General features: G+C 37.5%; 1 protein-coding gene across 2 annotated transcripts in view; it reads left to right on the top strand.

The window, feature by feature from the left end:
• Positions 1 to 9,011, top strand: part of Ston1 (stonin 1) — a 48,295-nt gene extending 39,284 nt beyond the window's left edge. For both annotated transcript variants that reach the window (XM_027934324.2, XM_071601556.1), the window contains exons 3-4: positions 5,082 to 5,284; positions 7,971 to 9,011. In XM_027934324.2, the coding sequence (XP_027790125.1) occupies positions 5,082 to 5,284; positions 7,971 to 8,045 (278 nt within the window). In that variant the 3' untranslated portion in view covers positions 8,046 to 9,011. The remainder of the gene's footprint in view (positions 1 to 5,081; positions 5,285 to 7,970) is intronic.
• Positions 9,012 to 24,650: the final 15,639 nt, after the last annotated feature.

The following is a 24,650-nucleotide window of genomic DNA, read 5'->3' on the forward strand; positions in this document are numbered from 1 at the left end:
TCCTCCAAGATGATGACAGATTGGGCATGGGGGCAAGGCAGGGGGGACAAAGTCAGGGTGTCTAGTGTGGGGAATGGTGTTGCCATTAGCTGAGATAGCCTAGGATCTGTCAATCATTCACCTTTTTAAAATTAAGTCTGTGTTGGGCATGGTGGTGCATGCCTATAATTCCAGCTACTTGGAGGCAGAGGCAGGAGGATTGCAAGTTTGAGGTCAGCCTGGGCAACTTACTGCAACCTTGTCTTAAAAAATAAAAAGGGCTTGAATATAGCTCAGTGGTATATGTCCCAGGTTCAATTCCCAGTACTCCCAGTAACCACACTTTAGTGTGTTATCCTTGTATTATTCGTTTCGTTGGACCTTCAACAATTCAGTTTCAGATGTTAAATATTTTGGTTCAGGGGGGACTGGATATCAATATACTTATTTACCACATAAGTAAATAAGTGAATAGTCTGTTTCCCCATTTTGGAGTGAATAGTCTGCTTCCCCATTCTGGCTGCATGTTAGACACATTAGAGCTTTAAAAACATACAGGTTGAACTTTTCTAATCCACAAATTCAAAATGCTCCCAAATTTGAAAGTTTCTGAGCATTTAAGTGGAAAATTCCATTCCATGAAACTCAGTTTTATGCAGAAAATTATTTAAAATAGTGTATAAAATTAGCTTCAGGCTATATGTATAAGGTATATATGAGACATAAATGAAGTTCGTTTAGACTTTTGTCCCATTCCAATGATATTATGTCTATGTAAATATTATGAAATTAAAAAAAACCCAAAAAACATCATCATCAACAAAAACAAAACAATTTGCAATCTGGAGTTCTTCTGGTCCCCAGCATCTCAAATAAGGGATATTCAACCTGTACCCATCTACACACCTAAGCCCCTAACACATCTCTGGGGCTGGGGACCAGTTTTTAATGTTTGTGAAAAGCTTTTCTACTGCAGCCAGGGCTCAGGAGAACTACTGACCTGGTCACTGTCCTGTGAAACCCTATCTAGTCTCTTAGGCAGAGATCATTCCTCCTGCTCCCTGTGTTCCTGTCTTCTAGAGGCCTGTTAGTGTCACTTCCTACTGGTATTTACCAGCAGTTGGGCTCAATGAGAACAATTACAAGAATGGACTTTGGTTGGACTTGATCTTGGCCCTCAGGGATTCTTTCTGGAGATTGTCAGAGCGCCAAGCCCATACAGAATAGCATTTTACAAGCATTTCAGTCAATTGTACAGTGATAGTGGTCTGAGCAAATCCTTAGGGATCAAAGCTTTGGTGAAGATTATATCTGGGTGCCAAGATTAGATCAAGGTCCAGACAAGGAGAAGAGGGCTGTGTCAGAGTGGGGAGAGGAGAGTGCAGGTCCAAGGGGGCTGGTTATGTGAGGGAGAAGGACAATGCAGAGAACAGGAAAGTGCCTGGTAGGCTGCAGTCTGATTTGCCTCTTGAGAAGAGGTGGAGGCAGAGGAAGATTGGGACTGAGGGGAAGCCTTTGTCTCAGGATAATGTTTCTTAATAAGCTTCCACATGAACCACCTTGTTAAAATGGAGGCCAACTCTGGGGCTGGGGCTGACACTCCTGTATCTCTAACAAGTGCTGGTGTGGCCCTGTGGACCACACACACAGTAGCTGGGTCCTAGAAGTCATCTCTAGTTTTCGGTGTGCTTTTTTATATGATTTGTGTGTTTAGAGGACAAGACTTTAAAAAAATTTTTTTTAAATATCATGCTTTCCAAACCAGTTTCTGAAAAACCTTTACTATTAGATATTTTGTAGAAACTGGTGGAGAACATATGAACTAGTCTACTATGCACTAATTAAAAATATTTTTGCTTTTGCTTTTCTTCCTGGGAAATTGTGAGCCTGGCTTAACCTTTCCTATTGGTGAAATCCCCTGCGATTTCAGGAGAGGTGGGATGAGCTGCAGGTCTCTGAAATGTCTCTCTACCAGCTCTTCCATTCTCACTGTTCCTTTACAGCAAAGGTTGGCCTGGGCGGGGAGCTCATAGATTTCATCACACTGAGGTGGGAAGGAGAACTAGGAGCTTAGGCCTTGTTGGGGGAGAGAGAGGAAGGAGCAGGGAAAGAGAGAGAGAGTTCCAGAAAGAGAATGAGAACCCTGATTAGCCACAGGCGGTGTAAACAGTGGCATAGAATTGGAAAGGGTAATAATGGCAGTGCTGGAGTGTCTATTAGCAAACATGCCTCTCTCTCTTACCAATAGTTCTCTTTTTCTTCTTTTTGATACTAGGGATTGAATTTAGGGTTACTCAACCACTGAGCCTCATCCCCAGTCCTATTTTCTATTTTCTTTAGAGACAGGGTCTCACTGAGTTGCTTAGCTCCTCACCTTTGCTGAGACTGGCTTTGAACTCGTGATCCTCCTGTCTCAGCCTCCCAAGCTGCTGGGATTATAAGGAGTGCACCACTGTGCCTCTCTGCCATAGGAACTTTGGTGTGTCATCCTTGTATTATTCGTTTCTTTGGACCCTCAACAATTCAGTTTCAGATATTAAATATTTTGGTTTAGGGGGAACTGGATATCAAAACAGACCTAAGAAGATTTTGTGATGTGCATTTCCTGACCTAAGATTTGGGCTGTGACAGTAACAAGTACCAAAGCCCCGGAGTGCCCCCTAGTGGTCAGAACTGAGATGACGGGATTTCCCTTTATCTTTCATTCATTTATCTGTGAATTTGACAAATAATCAGCTAAGCTCCACGTGCCAGGATAGCCATTATCGTGGAGCTCAAAGTCTAAGGAGTGTATTAGTAAACATTATGGGGTATTTAGAGTACTCCAAAAGCCAGGAAAAATATCCCAGAAAACTTGAAGAGAAAAAGTGGTTTTATTTTTCACGATTTGTTTCCCCTAGAAAAGTAGGTAGGTTTTATTTCTAACATTGTACAAATATGAGATCTTCATCTTGGGTTTAATTTTTTTTCTTAAATTTTTATTAAAAACTTCCCCTATTTTTTTCCTTATAAAATATGAATCTCAAATTAGATTGTCTCTATGGCTGGGGTTGTAGCTCAGTGGAAGAGTGCTTGCCTAGCATATGTGAGGCACTGGGTTCAAGCCTCAGCACCACATAAATAAAAATAAAGATATTGTGTTCATCTACAAGTCAAAATTTTTTTAAAAAAAAATTAGATCATCTCCGGTATAATTTTCAACTCTATGTAGAATTCACAGTTTCTTTATTAGCACAGTCATAATAATTAGATAATAATATTGGATATAAAAATCAAGTAGTACTTGTCAAATTAATAATACATGTGCAGCACATCTGTACCACTGGAGTACACTACTTTCCCTGTTCTGTGTGTATATAACTGGTTGATTCTGACAACAAAACCATCTAAAGCTCATGTTATCGTTACCCTCATTCAGATGGAGAAACCAAGGTTCAAAGAAGTAACTTTCCTGGGATCACACAGCTCTTAGATAGCAGAGCTGGATCAGCCTCTGGGTAGTCTGGGTGCAGAGGTTGGATTCTTAATCACTCTGCCATCGTAGGACTGAATTAAGTGTGAATGAACTTTGTGCATCCTGGCTGTGGCCAGAGTCTAGAAAGGATAATGGATTGTGGCTCTCCTGGGGGGTGGGGTGTGAATGAAGTCATCACTTTGCCTGTAGTGATGTGGGTAGAAGTGCTCAGAGGCCACTGTTTTCCTATGGATGTGGCTAATGAACATCTGTTGGTTAATTGATTGATAACTTCTCAAGGCTTTTTACAGCCTTGGAATTCTATTAGTTTCTCTACAAGAAACAGGTTGTAGGGAATGAAAGGCAATTTATCTTTTCAAAATTAAGTGAAATTCTTTAAACTCTTGTTTTTGTGCCTAAAGCTATACTCTGATGAAAATGTTCTTGATTTATGTCAGTGGTACAGCAATTTCATCTGGCTTTTGAAATTACTGTCATCACGGACATTTATTTAAGACAGCCACATTGGATATGTAGATGCTATGAACAATGGCAACAAGATCATGAATCATTTATAAAGTTACTGCAGTGAAAATATTTTATACTCCATTATAATACATGTACACACATATGTGAACCCACCTAATATCTTTGAGTATATCCAGTATCTCTCTGGGTCTGGCATAGATCCTGGCCTGGTGTAGTGTAGATGCTCAATAAATGACAAATTGGATAGAGTGAAAACAAATATTAGATTGGAATTTTGGATGCCAATATGCCCATCTCTGCACTCTATATCTGTTCCAGTCAAAGCTTTTTAGAAGGATGAATGAGAATTACAGTAGTGAAAAATAATCTGTCCCACTGAAAAAATAATTCTTAGTTTGGAATATTTTTTGAAATGTAATAAAACTTCAAATTTAACAAAATCATACTTTTTCATATAACCTAATTTGGGCTGAAATTTACCTTTGCATTATCTATAAATGGAGTGGTAAGAAAATGAATGAATTAAGAGTTACTTGTAAGAGCTTAAGAGGTTTCCACAGGGCTAAAGCACATTGTGGCCAAATAATTACGTTATAAACATTACTCTTACCTTTTAATTCGAGAAAAAACTTTGTAATACTTGTAATTGGAAACATTTTGAGAAATTAATCTCTGTAGGTATATAGTAACAGTAACAAAATTGTAATTTTTTTTTGGGGTACCAGGGATTGAACCCAGGGGTACTTAACCATTAAGCCACATCCCTAGTGTGCTCATGTGTGCGCTTGCGCACACACTCACACACATATGTGACTTTTTTTTTTTTTTATTTTAGAGACAGGATCTCTTTAAGTTGCTGAATCTGGCTTTGAACTCATGATCCTCCTGTCTCAGCCTCCCAAGATGCTGGAAGACTTGAATCATCATGCCCGGCTAAAATTATACTTTTTCTTAGAGCTAGTACTTAAAAATGCAGGTGGAATTTCCACTACTTGGTACACAATTGTAGATTTTGATAGCATTTTGTTTAAATAGAATTTGTACTGCTATAATGCCAATGGAATTGCTTATTAAAGTAAAAGATAAATGCCTTTTATGTTCAGGAGAAATGTTCAATGGGCATTAAAACACTCTGACCATTCAATTTTGTTTCTTCAAGGTCCTGATCATCCCCACTGTCTGTCATACAAACTAGAACTTGGATCAGACCAAGAAATTCCCTCTGACTGGTATCCATTTGCTACTGTTCAGTTTTCTATGCCTGAGTCCTGTGCCTCAAGGACAGAGGTCAGGTCTCTGGGGATGGAGAGCGATGTCCAGCCACAGAAACATGTTCAACAGCGAGCTTGCTACAACATCCAGGTACATCCTAGAGCCCCTTGGTTCATGTTGGGCCATCTAGAACTGGGGCCTGATTTGGCTTAAATATTTGCTTTACCCTCTGAAGTGACTGTGTGTGTGTGTGTGTGTGTGTGTGTGTGTGTGTGTAATAATATTTGCTCTAGAAAATAAGTTTGGCCATGGAAACTTTGTAGTACCACTGAGCTTAGTTCTTCCCTTCCATACTGGAGAACACAAATTAACAGTTATGTAACTTTCAATGAAAAACAGGACATTTAAAATGAACTCATATCTTAGAAGTACATTTGTAAAAAAAAAGAAAAAAAAAAAGAAGTACATTTGTAACAAAAATTATGATGTGAGATTTCCCAAGATGTTCTGAGGAACATGTGTTAGAATAGCATTTCTCATGTGCTGTGGAACATGTGTCTCTCACAGTGATTCAATGAAAAAAAAAAAAAGGTTGGGATAGTAAATTAACTAAATAAAGGTTCTGAAAAGTCCTATGAAAAGAAAATCGCTAAGCTTGCTTGTCTAATTTTTCCCAACTCATTGACTGTGGACTATTGTCTGGTGGTTATGTGTGTATAAAACACACATCAATATCTTATGGAGGGCTGGGGCTGTGGCTCAGTGGTAGTACATTTGCCTGGCATGTGTGAGGCACTGGGTTCGATTCTCAACATATCACATATAAATAAATAAAATAAAGGTCCATCTAACTAAAAAAATATTTTAAAAATATCTTATGGACTAGTATTCTGTGGAGCATCCTTTGAGAAATGCTGAGTTACTCTGTTACAAGAGTTTTAAGTGTTCACCATCAGTTCTGCACTCTTGAGCCAGGTGAATTACACTTACATCTGTTTCTAAACTTATTTTTCCTTCATATATATTATTATTTTTCCTTTTTATCTTCAAAGTTTGGTATGTATATACACACATACATATATCTTTTTAGAAACATATTAAACATTATATTAATATACATATATATTAAACATATATTAGAAACACAGAGCATATCTCCCACATATTTCCCATAGTATCTTAAAATGGTGGCATATGTTGCTGGTTTTGTTTACAAATATTTTTAAAATTGGAAAATATTTTACAAATCACAGAAATTGAATAGTGCTTAACAAACAGGTGGTTCTGTTTAGAATTTGTTTTCTTTTTGTCTTGCACATGGACAATATTTATACTAATAGCATTTTAAATATATGTGTTGGTTGAATCTCAGCTATGATTAATGCCATCCTGATTTTCTACTCATTTATTCCTATTAAAATCACGTGATTTTGTATAAGGCATCATTAACACCAACTAGTGATCCTATAACATTGTAATATACCAGGATTTTTCTTTATTTTGGACCATCTGTTTAGAAGTCTGTATGTTTGAGCCTGGTGATTTTTTCCTATTGATAGAATTAATGATGGGTAGATGCTGTCCTGGGTACTTCTTTTGTCACTGAAGAACTTACTTTTCCAACATGGCTAAAGAGAGCTGCTTTGCCCAAGGTCATGTCCTCTCCTGGGTCACCTGTGTCCAGAGATGGGTAGATACAGTGTATAAAGACCACATTTGATCAGCTAGGCTAAGTCTACAGGACCACTGTAGGGTCAGCCTCCCAGATATTGGCTGCTCTGCCCACCTGTCTCCCCGCTGCCGTCAGTGATCAGCAGAATGCCCCAGTGAACTTTCTCACTTGAATCTTATCTCAGAATCTGCTTCTTGGGAACCTGACCTATAACACTAGTTGTGTAAGTGTTATGTATGACTGAAATGTGAGTCAAGTACACACAGAGACTTTACTTATACCGGCCTCCCTATTTATAGAATATGTCAATTTCACATAGTTTTAGTAGACAGCTTAAAATTATACAACAAAGTATCTCAGGTTTACCATGGATCTGTGCCTTTATTTCTTCAAAGTCCTGATCATCCCCACTGTATGTTAGTTTCATAATGCTACCTTCCTTTTAGTGTCTGATGAACTGTGTCCCAGTTCCAGCTATTGCTATAGATGGGAGACACAGTGGTGAACAAGAGAGACAAGGTCCCTGTCCTGATGGAGCTTCTAGTGTGTGTGTGTGGGCAAACAAAAAATTAGTAAACAAGCAAAAAATATTATTTCAACAACTGATGAATTCTAAAAAGGGAATATGATAGGGCAACAGGATTGAGAATGAGGTGAGGGGAGACTCCTTTATCCAGGGTGGTCCAGGAGGGTCTCCATGAGGAGGGGACATTTGAGATGAGATTAGAAAAAGAAGCAGCACAGACAGATGGTTTGGCTCAACTGGGTTACTAGTTTGTAAACTAGTTTGTTTTAGGAAGATAATTTGGAGTGTGTTTTAAATTTTGGGTGGGCCAATGACTGTATAATATGATCCTTTAGGAGATAACTGATCACATCTAGCCAGACTTGTCAATATCTTATCAATATATACATGTATTCTCAATATGGAATTAAAAATGAGTTAATATTTTAGATGCATATTTATAGTATGTTTGACTTAAAGAACTTCAGATTTGGAGGGAAGGATTTGAGGGGTTCTTTAGTCCCCAAAGAGAGCACTCTTCTAAGCTAGTGCGGGAGGCTGGAGGGCTGTGTTTGAAGTCACAGTGTGAGCTGGCCCATCCTTGCCTCATGTATAAATTGGACTGCTAATGCTGCCCATGTTTTGCTTTTATATAACAGGTTGAAATAGAAAAGAAATGGATTAAAATTGATGGAGAAGACCCAGATAAAGCTGGTGGCTGCATAACTCAGTAGAAGTACCAAGAGTGATGATGATCCACACGTCAGATATGTAACTCAGAGAAACCACATGAAGTTCTGCTATTGGCTTCTGAGTGGTGGGCTTAGGACAGGCCCAGTGGCTGTGTGTACTGAAGCTTAGACCTAAAACCAAACCTTCTGTGTTTTATGCTTTTGATATGTTTTGCCATAGGGGTTTCATCTAAATGTGTCTATAATTTGTGTGATATTTTGCTTCTTATTGAAACTCAAAGGCACCGTTATCTGAAATACGTCCTGGCAGCCAGTTTGGCTGAAAGGTTTTTGATTTTTGATTACTGAGTGGCTGATTGTTTTGTACTCTGGATTACCTGAGTGCCATGTTTATTATCCCTCAGTCCCCAATCTCTTCTTGCTGTGTTAGCATCTGTACCAGAGGGAAAGGCAATCAAAGAAGATGTAAACCAAAATACTTAACTTCCCCTTTTGCTCATCTCTGAAACGTGCTTTAGTAGAGAATGAGGTTGAAACCACAGCTAAAATGGAGATTTGGAAGTATCAGTGGTTTTGAATTATTTATATTCCCATCTTCTGACCACATTGGTAAGTAATCATTGGCTGTATCTGGTAGCTGTCTTTCCCTGACTCTGTTATCATTTGCAAAGTGTCTTTGTATTCTGGTATGTGCTGCAAAGAAGCTATTCCTGTTGATATACATATTTTAGTACAAGTCACTAAGACATATTGCCTTTTGGTTGGTGGGATTCCTTTCAAAATAGAATCAGAGTATTGGACACTAGTTAAAAATATTTATGTACATTAAAGATGAATTTTAAAAGTTCATGAATATTGTTTTCTAAAAGTATAGACTCTAAGAATGTATTTTGATAAAGTATTATTTGTAATTAACAGAAGCCTCTCTCGAGTAGATTCTAAATCATGATTATTTTATGTAGTGCTGCTATCATGCTATTTTATGTTAATTATATGCTTAATTTAGAGTATTATTCTTTAAAAGATGAGTAAAGTGAAAGACATTAGATTATTTTACTAATATTTCTGAGAGAAGACATTTCTACTCTTCAAAGTCAGGGAAATGACTACAATAGTTTAGTTTTTAATGAAAAGCCAGCATCATTAGCACCTATAATACTAGTTGTAATTTCCTTTTAGTATTTACAGCAACAAATCAGAATTATGTTTTTTAGTCTGAAAAACAAACTTCTCTGTGGTTTTAATACACCTCCAATATATGTTGAATCTTAAATATGATCAGGAGGCATTTTTCTCTATTTACTGGATTGTTTTGAGTCAAAACTGATATAATGTTCTTCCCAACAACATTTTTTGTTGGCCTACAGAGTTTATTTCCTATGTTTTATTTAATATTGTATTACATTCATTTTAATCTGTTCAAATAACAGATTAAAACAAACATTTATGATGGTCTGTATCAATTAGCAGATTTTATTGCTTTTCATTTTTTACTGTGAAGGCACAGAATGCAAAAGTCAATGGGAGAAAGGAATTGATGTTGTTCTTTTTAACTTCACTTGACATATTGCTCATAATATCATATGTTTGAGACTCACTGTTTATGTGTCTAGGAGGGCAAATCTATATGTGTGTGTGTGATTGTTTTTAAAATTCCACCATCTTTTCTTTTCATCTGGCATGGGCACACTCTGGAGCGACTTCAGTCTGCTCAGAACAAATATGGCAGTGGGCCAGATCTGATGCTATACCACAATCCCAGGGAAGTTAGCTGGGTTAATTACTGCCATTCCCTTCCAAGTATGTTTTATGGCATCTGGCCTACAAAGAACTCACAATCTGATTTAGACGAACTTAATGAATATTTATACCTCAAAATAAATTCAACAAAGGGTTCAACTAATTGTCTCTCATGCTTCACAGGTTGACTAGTATCTGTGGGTACGTCACTGCTAGGGTCGTTTACTCACAAGCCACCCAGACTTCCGGGAGCATCTCAAGACTCATTGTTGAAAATATAGTAACAAAAGACTAAAGCCCAAATTGAGTTTCTGCAGCAATGCAAAGGTTGATAGCATTAACAGCAGGGTGCTCCCGCATAATTGTTAATTTGCACATTTATTAGAACCTTAAATATTCATTACTTAGTGTTAAATTAACATTCTGTGTAGGAATGAGAGCCTTCTTAATATGATTCTTCTGACCTTAGAAATGGCAGGAGGTCAAATGTGACTATGGAGCTCTAAGTGAAAAAAATCAGGTAGGGTCTATTTAGATTTAAAAATTAGGAAGTAGAATTTCTTTTGTCAGAAAGTAAATAGTGATTTTCAAGGCCCCCCCCCCCTCACTTTTAAAGGAAGTCCGGAGGGAATAAAGGAAGAAATACTTATAGCATTTTAGGTTAGTTTACTTGTTTATTACGAGTTTGACCATTTTGAAGTTAGTTGTTTGATTGACACTATGGCACATTTCCAAAGAGAGGAGCAGTTGTGACTAGTCCCATTCTGTTCCAATTGTTCTAGTCTGGTCACTTTACAAATCACAGAGTCATAGTAACAATATAAATGAGTTCACGGATTGATCATCACATGATCAATTATGAAGATCTGAATTAAAGAATATTTCCTTTTTCAATGGAATCACAACAGTTTATTAAAAAAGGGATGGAAAAAGGATATTTTTCAGAACATAAAGGCTAAAATTTTTGACCTGATGTATATTTTAGACAGTTCTAGGAGTTTAGTTCCCTTAATTCTGGAGCTGTGCTTATAATACAGCCCTTTTCTTATAAATTCAGTTAGAAGGTCTTCCTTAACAATGACTGTTATAATGTTTTACTCAAAATATGATTTTGTGTCCTATCAATACAAATATAAAACAGTTTGAGCCCTAATAATCATGTAACAAAGTATTTTGTAGATTGCATATTGATTTTTCTAAAATTAAAGATGTATTTCAAATAATTCTTGCTGTGCTATGGACTTATATCTTTTGCAAGGCCTGGGGATATTTTTTTAAGGTGTGAAATCAATTTCAATAACCTTCAAAAATTGACTCTCTGTCAGGCATATGTATAAGACTTCACTATTAAGGAGTCATTGAACATGGCATCTTGGCATATCCTGGAAAAATAATATCATCAAACTGTAATTGATGATATGATAAAGGATGATTTTTAAAAGAGCAAATAATCATGACTCATAAAGATATGAAGTGAATATGTGCATAAGATTTTATTTAACTCACTAACTAATGAGGGAATCCATAAGCTGTTATAATTGGTTCAATGCTGGGTGTGGTGTTACACACCTGTAATCCTAGCAATTTGGGAGGCTGAGAAAGGAGGATCCTAAGTTCAAAGCCAGCCTCAGCAATTTAGCAAGACCTTAAGCAACTTGAGACCCTATAAAATAAAAAAGTCATAAGGAGTTCCAAAGAGAATTCAAAAAAAGACATATATAGGAAGTAAGGAATTCTCAAATGAATTTGCCAATAGATACAAGATGGGTCTAGTCATTCTTAGGGCAACAGTAAAAATATAGTATCCTCCTGTCCTAACAATTAATTTACATTTCTGTGGACAAGAGTCATGTGCATTAATATCAGACTTCTATCATTTACAGATTCATAAAATAATTCAAAGACAAAGTAAAGGTATTGATAACCTGCATGAAAATGAGATAGGACTTCCATTTCAAAGTCATATACCATTTTTTTTGACAATAGGCTGAACTTTGTCCACAGGAGAACAGAATTGTACAACTTGGGCAACTTGTTTAGTAGTACTAAAGAAATAATGTGTATTTAAAAGCAAAGTTTTTGAAGTTTTGAAAACTATTTTTACCCAATAGTGCAGAATATATTTTTACCCAATAGTGCAGAATATATTTCAGAGAGCTGAGGTGGGTGCAGTGGGTAGGCCATAATAGATACAAAAGTAAATCAATGCTGATTAAAAAACCCTAATGAAACCAACCTCTCTTTCCATCATAAGAAAACTGACATTTGTTGAAATTAAACTTTTATCTATTAAAGTTAATATTTCAAAACTGTACCAGGCAGATCACCAAGCACTATTCTAGCCATTGCTCGTAGTGACAAGGCTTGGCTGTTGTTCTTCAGGAGCAAGGGAAAGGATTAAGTGTCATCGAGTGACCATGTTTGTAACAATGTCCCTCAAATCCCCATCATTTAATTCTTTCTTGTTCAGATCTACCTAGGCTGCCCTGCCCGCTTCCAAGTATCTATGTTATCTATCCTAGACCCTCTAATTCCCTGCACAATTCTGTCCCTAGGAACTTTTGCTCCTAAAGTATAGAACTGTGTGTATTTGGTGAGATATTGATTTTGGTATTGACAATTTGATATTTTCATTGACAATTGCCAGTGTTTGTCATTCTTGCTAGCAATTTCATGGGGCTCAACCTAATTACCTGTATATTTTCCTGGGTTATATGAAACAAGGATTTTTTTCTTGTTGTAAGTATATTAATAAGTTCTTGCTTAGAGCTGGCATTGAGATATGAATTTGACTGTCATTATTATTTTTTTTTTTTGGTACGGGAGATTCAACTCAGCAGCACTTAACCACTCTGCCACATCTCTAGCCCTTTTTTATATTTTATTTAGAGATAGGGTCTCAGCTGAGTTGCTAGAGCCTTGCTGAGTTGCTGAGGCTGGCTTTGAATTCGTGATCCTCATGCTTCAGCCTCCTGAGCCATTGAGATTACAGTCATGTGCCACTGTACCTGCCTTGTAATTAATTCTTAAAGCAAGATAGTTGCTGGTTATCAAGCAAATAGTTGATTTACTAAAAATACCATAGATAAAAGTTTCAGGTAATATTGTGCTTTTAAGATTATGTTCCTTCCACCTGTATGAAAGAAGAAAATGGATTAGTGTGATTGCCCCATGTTTTGAAAGATTGAAGTTCATTTCCATGAGAATTCTAGGAAGAAACACAAATCGCCATTCCACCTTGAGATTTGCTTCTTCCCCTCATGCCTCTGCACACCAGCACAGCCTTCCAAACCTCAGAAGGAAGGATAGTTTATGTAAATAAAAGGATTGTATCTTGACATTTTTCTGAGAAGCCCCCTTTGTCCTACCCAGAATTGCTGTAAAATCCATGAAATGTAACTTGCAGTACACTTTTAAAACAGAAGAGGGAACTCTCAGGCAAGCTGCTGTTACCCAGAGTCAGAAACACCAGCGTTTGAATTTGGTGAAGCTTGTATTTTGATTAATAAAAGATCTTGAGGGCATTTTACAAATCATTTCAAAGCATCATGAGTCCGGTGAAGTACAATTAAAATTAATGCAGTAGACAAACACTTTAAAGTATTCTTAATGCTTTGTCTAAAAATGCTATTGAATACAATTTTACACATCCCAAGGATTTAAATACTATGCTTATCTCTAAACATTTCTATTAAGGAGACAGAAAAATAGCATGTTCCTTCTCCACTGATTTAAAACTCTAATGAGAGTTAATAAACTCTAAATCTTACTTATGAAGATTTAGAAAATATTGTAATTAATCCATCTTGTGTGGGCATGTAGCAAAGTCAATGTGGTCTCTAAAATTTAGCTCCAGCCCAGGATTGTACTTTCAGTCTATGGGTAAGACCAAGCAAATATTTGCTTGCAGAATATTCCATGTTACCTTGACCCAGGGACAAGGCTTTGTTCTTTCAGTCCTCAGAAAACAGTAATGAGCTCTTTCTCTCAGAAATCTTTCTGGGTGGATGTTGCCATTCTTTTATGAAGCCCATTAGAACATTCTTCTTCTAAAAATCTTATGTCATGAGCAAGTCTATGAGTGTAGCATGAGACATTCCCAAAGGTGTCTGCCACAATCTGAAATACAGAAGTGTTGCTTAAGGCATTGGTAGCCACAGTTTGTCACTTCTAATAACCTCAAAATGCTATGTCATTACAATCAATCATCTTGCTGATTATTCTAATGTTTATTGAGTGCTTTCTATGTGTCTACATTTTTTCTAGACACTGGGGATAAACAATCACAAAACAGTTAATTGCTGTTATCCTAGAGGGTATATAATAATGGAGGAAGTCAGACAATAAACAGATAGTAATTTGTTATGCAGGAAAATAAAGAAGGGTAGGGTGGCAAAGAGTGGCAGAAGAATGTTGAAATGGAGTTCCAGAAGAAACCTGGAAAAAATGAAGGAGAGAGTCACCTGGATCCTTCAGGGAAGAGTAAGTCCAGCCACTGCTAATGCACAGGTGCTAGAATCAGGGCTCTTGGCCTGTCTCAGGAATATCAAGGCTAGCAGCAAATAGCTACTCAGTGGTAGAGGACCAGGGAGAAGGAAATCAGAGAGGTTGCTAGCAGGTCAGGGAGGAGATCAGGTAGGGCTTTGTAGGCCATGGTAAGGACTTCAGGTTTCATCCTAAATGAGATGGAAACCCCTAGAGAGTTTCTGGTGAACAAGTTACATGAACTTTGTTACATGTTAAGGTGAGTCTATGAATGAGTGGGGGGCAATGACAGAAGCAGAGAGACCAGTTAGGAGCCTATTGCAATAACCCAGGCTTCTTAGTTTGTTCCTGCTGATATAATAAAATACCATAGGCTGGGTAATTTATAAAGATCAGAAATTTATTTCTTACAGTTATGAAAGGTTGGAGAGTTCAAGAGCAAGGTGCTAGAACATTCAAAGTCTGATAAGGGTCAGTTCTTCATAGAGGGCACCATCTATGTGTCTTTGCATGGAGGAAGGAGCAAAAAGGCTCCCTCAAGCCTTTTAAAAAATCTATTTATTATAGTGTGGGAGACTGAACCCAGGGTCTCATGCATGTAAGGCAAGCACTCTACCAACTGAGCTATATCTCCAGTCCCCCTTGAGCCTTTTTTTAAAGTACCACTGATCCTGTTTGTAAGGGTGGAGCCTCACATCCTAATTACTTTCCAAAGGCTCCATCTTTTACTACCATCCATTGAGGGTTAGATTTCAACATGTGAATTTTGGGAAGACACAAACCTTCAGACAGTAGCACCAGGTGTGACCAATCATAATGATTAGGAGTGGTGAAAGAAGATGCAAAATTGTTGGACTCGGAATATATTTGAAATACAAGAAAGAACAGTGCATGCTGAGGGATTGGATGTGGATTGTGAGGGGGAGAGGGAATGGAAGATGGATGATTCTAAGATTTTTCATCTGAGCAGCTACAGAATGGGAGTGAAAGATCAGGAGTTTATGCATGAATCGGATGTGTTAACCTTGAGACATTTATTAGGTATACAAGTGGAGACAGTGAGTACTACTTGGGTGCATAAGGTGGGAGAGAGTACTGGGCTAGAGATGCCACTTTGGGAACAGCAGAATTTAGAGCTGTGGGACTGGCTGGGATCACCTGGGAGTGAATAGAAATACTAGAAGTGGCCTGAGAGCTGAACCCTTGGGCTTTTTGAAGTTTAGAGGTCAAAAAACAAGGACAGTAAAGGAGACCGAGGAAGAGTAGCTGGAGGAGAAGACATGAGAGAATGGTATCTCGGTGAGAAAGGAAGTAGTGTCTGCCTCAAATGCTGTTATAGGGTAAGATGAGGACTAAGAATTGACCACTGGATTGACCACAAGCAGCAGTGTCATTGGAGTAAAGGCCAGGAAAGCCAATTAAGCACATATAGAGCCAGACAATAGATACTCTGTTGGGGAGGCAAAACTTCTTTTTACTTTCCTAGGTCCTGTGGTTGGCCTAAGAATCAAAATGACTTGAAAGAGATTAATAGAAGGAAAGCATACAAATTTTATTTAATGTTTTTACTTGTATGTGGGATTCCTCAAAAGGAAAATTAAAAAAAGCCTTCAGGCTCTAGGCACAGTAGTATACACCTGCAATCTCAAGAACTCTGGAGGCTGAGACAGAAGTTGGAGGACATCTTTAGCAATTTAGTGACGTCCTAAGCAACTTAGTGAGACCCTGTCTCAAAATAAAAAGGGCTGGGATGTGGCTCAGTAGTAAAGCACGCTGGGTTCAAATCCCCAGTACCAAAAAAAAAAAAAAAAAAAGCCTTTAGACCATAATGCTTATATTAAATTTTATATGAAAAATAAAAAAAAATTGTGCTAACATGAGAAGAGAAAGGGGCTTGGAAAAGTGACCAGGAAATAATATGGAACATAATGGGAGGCTTTGTGTGTACAGATCCATTTTGGCATTGACTCCCAGTCTCTGAAGATAAGAATGTTTTCTTCCTAGCATAGGAGGCTACCTTTCTTGTGGGAAATTTTATGACCTGCTTTTAGGTAGAAAGGAGGAGGTCAGAGACCCTTCCTGCAACTGCTATTTCTCAAGTTTCATCAACTTAAAATAATCAATATGCCAAAGCAGCATATTTTCAGTGGCATGATCTGAACTTCTCAAAGTCTTTTGAGGAGTTGTGCTGTAAACATCAGGATAGTAGCTGGTGAGAGTGAGATCCCCCTGCCCTCCTTGAGACCCAAGTATTGGCCTTTGTTTCTACTAGTGTCTCTTTTTTCTTTAATTATTATTACTATCTTACCTTATTGATATTAATTATTGCTAAAATGTTCTCTTAATGTCAATATTTATAGAAAATGATTCCTTGTCATCTTTCAATCCATGTCAACTGAATCATGTACTGTGTCTTGCATAGGTGTTAGATGTACCAGCTTGTATTTCTTCAGAATTTTCACTAACATATTTGTGATGTTGTGGGTGTTACATATTTTAAAATAAATTTAGCCATTACTTTAATCACTTTCCATTTTGTTTTTTATTTTTTTCTTCAATGAGCTCTGCTGGGTTGATGTCATGTCATGTTGGTATGGTAATCCTACTTCAAATTTTGTTATTGAATTCAAAGTAATTATGAAGCAATTGCTGGTTTCACAATCTTGAGAATGACTACAAGTTACTACAGGATAAAAAAAGTACAACTATTAATTCATAGTTTTTATATCTACCTGTTTAAGCATTGGTTCTTTTTATGCTTTGATATAATAACATTCTATGTAAATGATTGTCCAGTACTACTAAGTGAATTTGAATATAATTAAAGTACCTGCAAAAGGCAGAAATTAAGCAACTACTAATGTAATATTCTATTTTCTTGATTTATTGTTTAGTTATAAGACTGCTTTTATGATTAAAATAAGGAGCTGGTCAAAGTAGGATTTATGAATCATATGATTTATTGACACACAAAGATGATTTCTCCTTAGGATTACAATGCTTAAAGAGGGGCTGAATAGTGAGACTAAATCCCATCGGGGACACATTGAGAGGTGAGGCACATTAATCACATAGTGAGTTCCAAAATTATTAGAGTCTAGTTGCTCAGTTAGGTTGGAAGCAGGCCTCTGTGGAAAGTAAAACCTAAGTGCAGCGTGAGGTGTCCCTTTATAGAAGAGAGGCTTTCTAGAGAGATGGCGTCTGACATGGAGAACTGTGAAGATCTGTGAAGATAACTAGGGGCCCACCATATACAAGTGCTGGTGAAGCTTCTGAGATTAACCCAAAGGCTAACTGAGTATGTCCCTGCCTTAATTTCAGCTCTCTGTCTCTTGGGATCTAACCCAGGGTTCACACTTAACTTTAGCTCTTTATCATCCATCTTCAGAGAAGTGACTGAAGGAAGGTAACTTGGCCACAGACTAAACTCTCAAAGCAACTGTCAGATTCTTAGATGTATGTGTATTGTGTAGGCCAGTATTTCACATATGGGGTTTGATAAGGTGTGACATAATATCTATAAAGGGAGGGGATGTACACCCCAAATTCTTATCAAAGCAAAATGTATTTCACTCGCATAACAAACTATCTAAGTATTTGGAATCATTAAAAGATACATAATAATGATTATTACAATTAAAGTAGAAGAATAAATTTCAAATTTAAAATATTATTTCTCTGCACACTAAGTACTTAATGTATAAAGTGACCGAACAAAACTTTCCAAACAAAAATACAATATCTTGTAGTTCTTTTTATTTTTTATTTTATTCTTCTAAATTTAAAAGCACAAATAAAAACTTGACATGTCCACATAGAATGACAGAATTGAAATGAACTCAGTTCTATTTCTTTAACTTTACAACAACTGCTTATTATGAATCCATGGCTTAAATCCAAGAATATGTATTACCAAGAAGGATGGAGACACAAACTGCATGTGAAACAAGTTTGAAAAATTCTGGCCCATTATGATTTCCCAAAGTGAATACATATATTTGAGTCTGTGTATATCAGGGAGCAAACTGGATAATTTGGAGTTCTCCAAATTAACTTCCATGTAAGTATAATGTTTATTCAATGTTAAGAAATTAAAATATACTTATATTCATCTTTGATATGCATTATTAAAACCCAACAGTAATTGTGCCAATTATTTAGAATGTAAGGTAATAAAGAAATTAAATGGGGGGGGTGGTGAGTGTTTTATTGTGGACACTTCTTAGGATTGTCCGCGTGTGCTGATAATCAAATGCAGACTGACTTTGTTGTTTCATTATTGTGTTTAAATTCTCAACAACACACCTGGTATTGCCTGTACCTGGAGCTAAGAGCCCACATTCCCATCTTGGTACACCACTGGATTGTAGATATTTATGCCTATTAGCAGTGTTCTAGTAGTAAAAGGAAAACTAATCACACAAAGGAGAGAGTGAGACAATTTCTAGGACTATCTCTGTAAGTAGACAAGAGGAGGTGGGACCCAAGACCGCTAATGGAGGGGCTGCCTTAGGTAAAAAAACAAAAAAACAAAACCCCCAAACTAACAGTTCACCACTGCAGTAGGTGAAAGACAGGTAATATGGGTACAGGTGTAGGGTGCAGGCCTAAATATTCAAATTATTATTCCTTCACTTATTTTTCTAGAATTAGAACTGGATTCAGAGACTTTCTACATGTCCCATTGACAATAAGAATTCTATTTCTTTAAGAATCCTTTATGATCAACAGATTTTAGTTTTATTTTCTTGAAATTTTTGATCATATCTTCTAGTACATGCTCTTTACTGGTATTAGTGTTCAAATATCAACTGTACTGACCCAAACAAGGACGTTCTTGGGACTTTGCAACTGAGAGTATCAATCCCTTCTAATGGAATACATGATGAAGTAGCTCTGATTTGGGAAACCCACTTGTGAATACTCTAGAATTCAGTCTCCTTTTCTGCTTTTCATCTCGAGATGCTGCAGATCTTGAGTGGCTGCGTGGGGGTCGGAGATGACACCTAGTTGCTATGCTTGTCCTTTTCCTGTGGAGTTTTATTTTGATATTTTCACACTGTTCAGAGAGAATTCCACCCAAAGGTCCTCAAGTGCCATGAAAAGGACAAGGAAAGAGCATCTCTGAACAGTGGCATTGTTAAATGCCAAGAGCCTGTCTCTCCAGTGGATAATTTTGAGATATTCTGAAACACTTTTTAAAGGCCTTGCTAAGAATTCATTGTGGAAAAGGACAAATTCTATATAAAACTTGCTCTGGGATCAGAGATGTCCTTGGGTAGGATTGTGAACTAGATGGTGCTCATAGTCCTCTTTTTATTGCCTTTTCCTCTATCGGGGGATGCCCCAGCCCCTTCTCCCTGTATCTCCACAAAGATCTTGGAGGCTTCCCCCTCTTTCCCTTCTTGCTTCATATAATCGATTGCCAGTCATTTAGACCTTGCTGTCTTTCCCCTCTGACGTTGCTTCTGCTGCAGGTTTTTCTAACAGTGTTGCTTACTGTTCCACACCTCCAGACCTTTAAGCATGTCTCTGTCTCCACTGTGGCCATCCTCCGACCTAGCCTTCATGCTGCTGTCTGTGACGAGGAGCACATTATCTGGCACTGGCTTACCAGACAGCCTCCGCTTTCACTCCAGCTTGCCTTGTTCTCTGTCCTCTGGCCAAGCTGAACTGCTCTCATTCCTCAGACCCATCCTGTCATCAGGCCTCAGGCTTTAATACAATGTCCTTTCCTGGAACAATCTTTCTTGTCTCCTTCCTTTGGCCCTTATGTCCTATAGATCTCAGTTGAGAGATCCTAGGAAGCCTTGCCTGGGCCTCCCATTCAGGTTAGGGACTCCTCATATGTCATTTTTACTACTAATCCCATTATAATTACTTACATTTTTTTTTCCACCTCACCCTGTCTGGGACATTGATTAGGGTGGCTCTGCCCATTGTGATTTCCCATTTTCTGGGAAGAAGTGCATATACAAGGGTAATAATAGGTGGTGGTAGAAGCAAAGCTGGTAGTGTGGGGCTGCTCCCTTGGCTGGAGTTTAGGCAGCTATGTCTTGAATTAAAAATATCACATGAATGAATGGTAGGGTGGATTTAGATCAATGCACTACTTCCCCCAAGAATGGTTGCATGGTAGTCTCTAATCATTCCCCATGCATAGGCCAGAAACTCCATTTTGTAACTGCTTAACAATAAATTCAAATCATAATATTTAATGAATGCTTTACAGATTGGAGGTACTATGCTAGGTACTTAGGGAGCATATAAAGAATTTCATCAGTCCTCAAGGAATTTAAAACCTATCACATTTATGGTTACAAATGTATTTTTCTTTATATATATATATATATATATATATATATATATATATATCTCCTCAAGGGATTGAAAAGATTAAAATGTTTGTTTCAAAATTTGATTTAGTCTTGTTTTTGAATGCTTTTGAATGTGGAGAAGCCATACACTTAGCTCTTAAGCACATACTATATGCCAGGGACCATGTTTTCTCATTTAATTCCCAACATCTGATAAAGTGTTATTTCTCAACTGTCTCTATTAGAGATATCGTGGAACCATTATGTAGCCGCAGGGTTTTTCTTCCTTGTGCTTGAAACAACACTAGGTACTTGATTTCCTTTACTTGTCTATATAAGGATAAAATGTAACCTTGAATGGAAAACATTCGGATAAGGAATGACTAGTTCACCCCCATAAATGTGCGTGCATACACACACACACAAACAGGGGTTTGTTAGGAACTTCTTATGTGGCCAGGATGATGCTAGGTACTACAACATAGGAAACAAATGAAACTGTACAAATCATGCTGTACTGTAACTCATGGAAACACAACATTGCCCACTTCTAAGCCAAAAGAAAACACAATTACAAGCAGGAGTGACAAGGGTAGTAGTGGGTTGTGGAGTCGAGTAGTTACTATATTAGTTTTCTGTCTTAATGCTTCTCTCTCGGTCCTTTGATTTGAGACATCAGGCTTTTGTTGAGGCTTTTCTTGTCTGAGATCACTGGTGGTTCCCAGGTTGCCAGCTTCTTCAACTCCATCAGGGATTTATGAAGCAAAAAGAAAACCAGGGAATCACTGCTGTGTCAGTCTGGTGTTGCAGGGTCCCTCCCTGGTCTGTATACTTCTTTCCACCTTTAAGAGTCTTCTTATATTTGTTTTATATGGAATATCCAGAATTTTTATATATTCTTAGCTGAAGGATCAACAGTGATCTCAGATAAGGATTAGGAAGAAGTACATCTATTCTGTATTGTCTCTGCCTGTCCCGATACTGAAGCACCTAAGGCAACAATGCAGAATATTTAAGATATTGCTATTTACCTCTTACAAAATGAGACAAATTAGGAAAACAGAAAAGTACAGTTATTGTGAGAACAAAGCTGGTTGGTTCTCTCCAGATCAGAGGCTTCAGCTGAAATTGTTGGTCATTATTTTCATCTTCTCTAAGTGGAAATTTAGGCTGGAGAATTAATTGGAGACAATGAACATTATTCTTTCTAATACATCATGTTCATGTATAATTATACACATTATGATTAAGAAATGAAAATGGAATCATTTCTTATCTAGAAAGTTATTGAAACCTTAATAAGACACTGATGAGAATGTAAAAAAATAGGGACAGGAAAACTGTTTAAAATAATTTTGCATATGTTCTATGAGTTAATTATTATCAGCAACTTACATATATACACAATGTATACATCTTCAGAATATTAAAGCATTTTGAAATTAAGTGATGTACTCACCAACAGTGGTCCATTGTGTGATAAGGTCACCAGTTGGCCATAGCATTGTGTCATATGGTTGTTTCAACTGAAATCCTTTGGGGTGCAGGGAGGGATTCATCATGGTGGAAAAGTGTCTGATGTTCAAATTGTGCCAGTTGATTCTGGAGTTGTATTAGAAAATGGAAAATGTTATAAAAGTGCAGAATATAAATAAACCAGAACTGCCAACATGCAACCACTTCAAAGTTACAAGGGGAGGCAAAGATTATCTGGATTTTAATTTCCTGTAAAATGTGAGGGATGAAGCAGAGGCAGAGAAACACAATACTGCTGGGCTTAATGCATCGGTTGCAAAATGTTAAAAAACTAATTATGAATATTTCCTGCCTTAAGCCATATGCCCAAAGACTAACTCATATTTTTCATTATAGATAAATTTATTATTTAGAATCTATACTGAAACACCCTGTGCTTGATTATTAAGTTTAATATGGAAAAGATAATGGGCTGTCTCTAAAATATCTATTTTTTACATTGTTATCCAAGAAAAGGACTTCATAGATATGGACTTTTCACACATTAAAGCATCATGAAATGGTTTCTTTACTTTTTGGAATAGTATTGCTGAAACCACAAGGCAAAAATAATGGGAATATACAAAATGCAAAGAAATTAATCTGATTATTAAGACTTTCAAAATCTGGTGTTAATACAATGATGTAGTAAGTATATATTGTGGTCTCTAAGCAAAGCGTACAAAATGAAAATCCGATGCTCTAATCTGTGACAGGTGACTGGAGGAGAGCTTCGTGCCTTTGTGCAGGTGTAATTTCCAAGAACTAAGTACTCAAAGAAGGAACAAACCCTAGCATTCCCTTTTTATACTCTATTTACTAACATAAAAAGTAGTCACTGTAAAATTGCCTCACTGAGGCTCTGGGATTTTGAAATTTCAATTTTAGCATCAAAAATGCTTTGTGCATGCAACACACTCCCCACCTGACTTTGAAAAATTGACAAAAGAAATGTGATTATTACATAACTATAAAAATCTGCTTGTTTCACGATAATCTTGGGTCAAAGCTGTCAAATACCAGTCTATAAAGATTTCTTTCCATTTTTTTTAAAAAATATTTATTTCTTTTAGTTATTGGCGGACACAACATCTTTGGTTGTATGTGGTGCTGAGGATCGAACCCGGGGCCGCACGCAAGCCAGGTGAGCACGCTACCGCTTGAGCCACATCCCCAGCCCCTCTTTCCATTTTTTAAAATGCTCTTGTGACCGAAGAGGGTACTCACGAAACTTCAAATGCTGAGATTAAAATAGGGAAAACCAAACCTTCTCTAGTCACAGTTCAACCAGATAATGGGTCCTGTATGAGTTGTCTCATACTGTATAACAAATTACCCCAAACACTTAACTGCTTAAGGTGACAAATATCATTTCCAATGACTTCTAGGTATCAGAAATCCACGAGATGTTTAGAGGGTGGTTCCGGTTCAAGATCTCTCATAAGGATGCAGTACAGCTGCCATTCTGTGTTGTAATCATGTGGTAGCTCAACTGGGCAAGGATTCATACCCAAAGTTATGCAAGTGATTGTTTGCAGGTTTCCAATATGTGTGGTTATGGGCTGGAGTCTCAGTTCCATAGGCTACCTGAGTGTTAGTGTGGCAAGATAGTTGATGTAGGGATCCAGCTTCACCTGATTATAGCCATCATCATTTGTAATTGTCATTTTGCCCATCATGTGACCCTAGTATGTATTCCAAATTTAATGAGATAAATGAAATAATTAGGAGAGCCGAGTGTCATGTTCCTCATGACTAAAACACTCAGGGTCACTCCAGGTGAACTGGGCTGTTCGAAATAACCACACAAGAGACAGAGATAATCTTTTTCTTTGGGGGTCCTGTGACAGCTCCTCTGACCTTAAGGGTCTGCAGAAAGAGAGCCAGCACGTGCTGACCCTTTTATTGAGGAGAAGCCATTCAAATTAGGCAAGGGGTCGGGTTTCAGGGGGTTGAGTCTAGCTTCATGATGTCTGTTGTCAGCAGGTTGACTGACATCTAGGAAGGCCATACCTAAAGGCAGAGCAAGAGAAAGGGATACACAAAGGGTGTTTCCATGGAACATTCTATCCCAAACAGGGCAAAAGGGTAGTATTACAAAGGAACAAGTGAGCGTAGCTCAACCCATGGGACTGCAGGAAGGCACGCCTATGTCTGAAGACACATTCTGCTACTTCGAGGATTGGGGCAATCAATATCCAGGTCACTATGAAAGTGACCGACAGAGCCTTTTCAGATCACAGGAAGGAGAATGCCAGTCATTCAGTGAGACTGCCTCCCAAAGCTGAGCATTTTGTGTCATGCTTGTGCTGTTAATAATTTTTGAGAAAGCCTAGGTACATTCTAGCTGGCCATGGCCCCCCTTTGTCTAGCTTAGTATGTAAACCCTTTCCTGCCTTGGAGTGTGGAGATACTTCTGTCTTGCTGTTGCCTAAGATTTGCATCTGTCTATAAATCCCATCCTAAATTGCAAAGACTGGATTTGTCTCTTTCCTCAGCTTCTTGATACCTCTGTCTTTGGTGACTGGTTCTGAAATACCAAATTTTTCCAAAATAGCTGGGTTCTCCAGAGTTGAGTGATGTGGGTGGG

The sequence above is a fragment of the Marmota flaviventris genome, chromosome 14, assembly GCF_047511675.1.
Source record: "Marmota flaviventris isolate mMarFla1 chromosome 14, mMarFla1.hap1, whole genome shotgun sequence".
Lineage (NCBI taxonomy): Eukaryota > Metazoa > Chordata > Mammalia > Rodentia > Sciuridae > Marmota > Marmota flaviventris.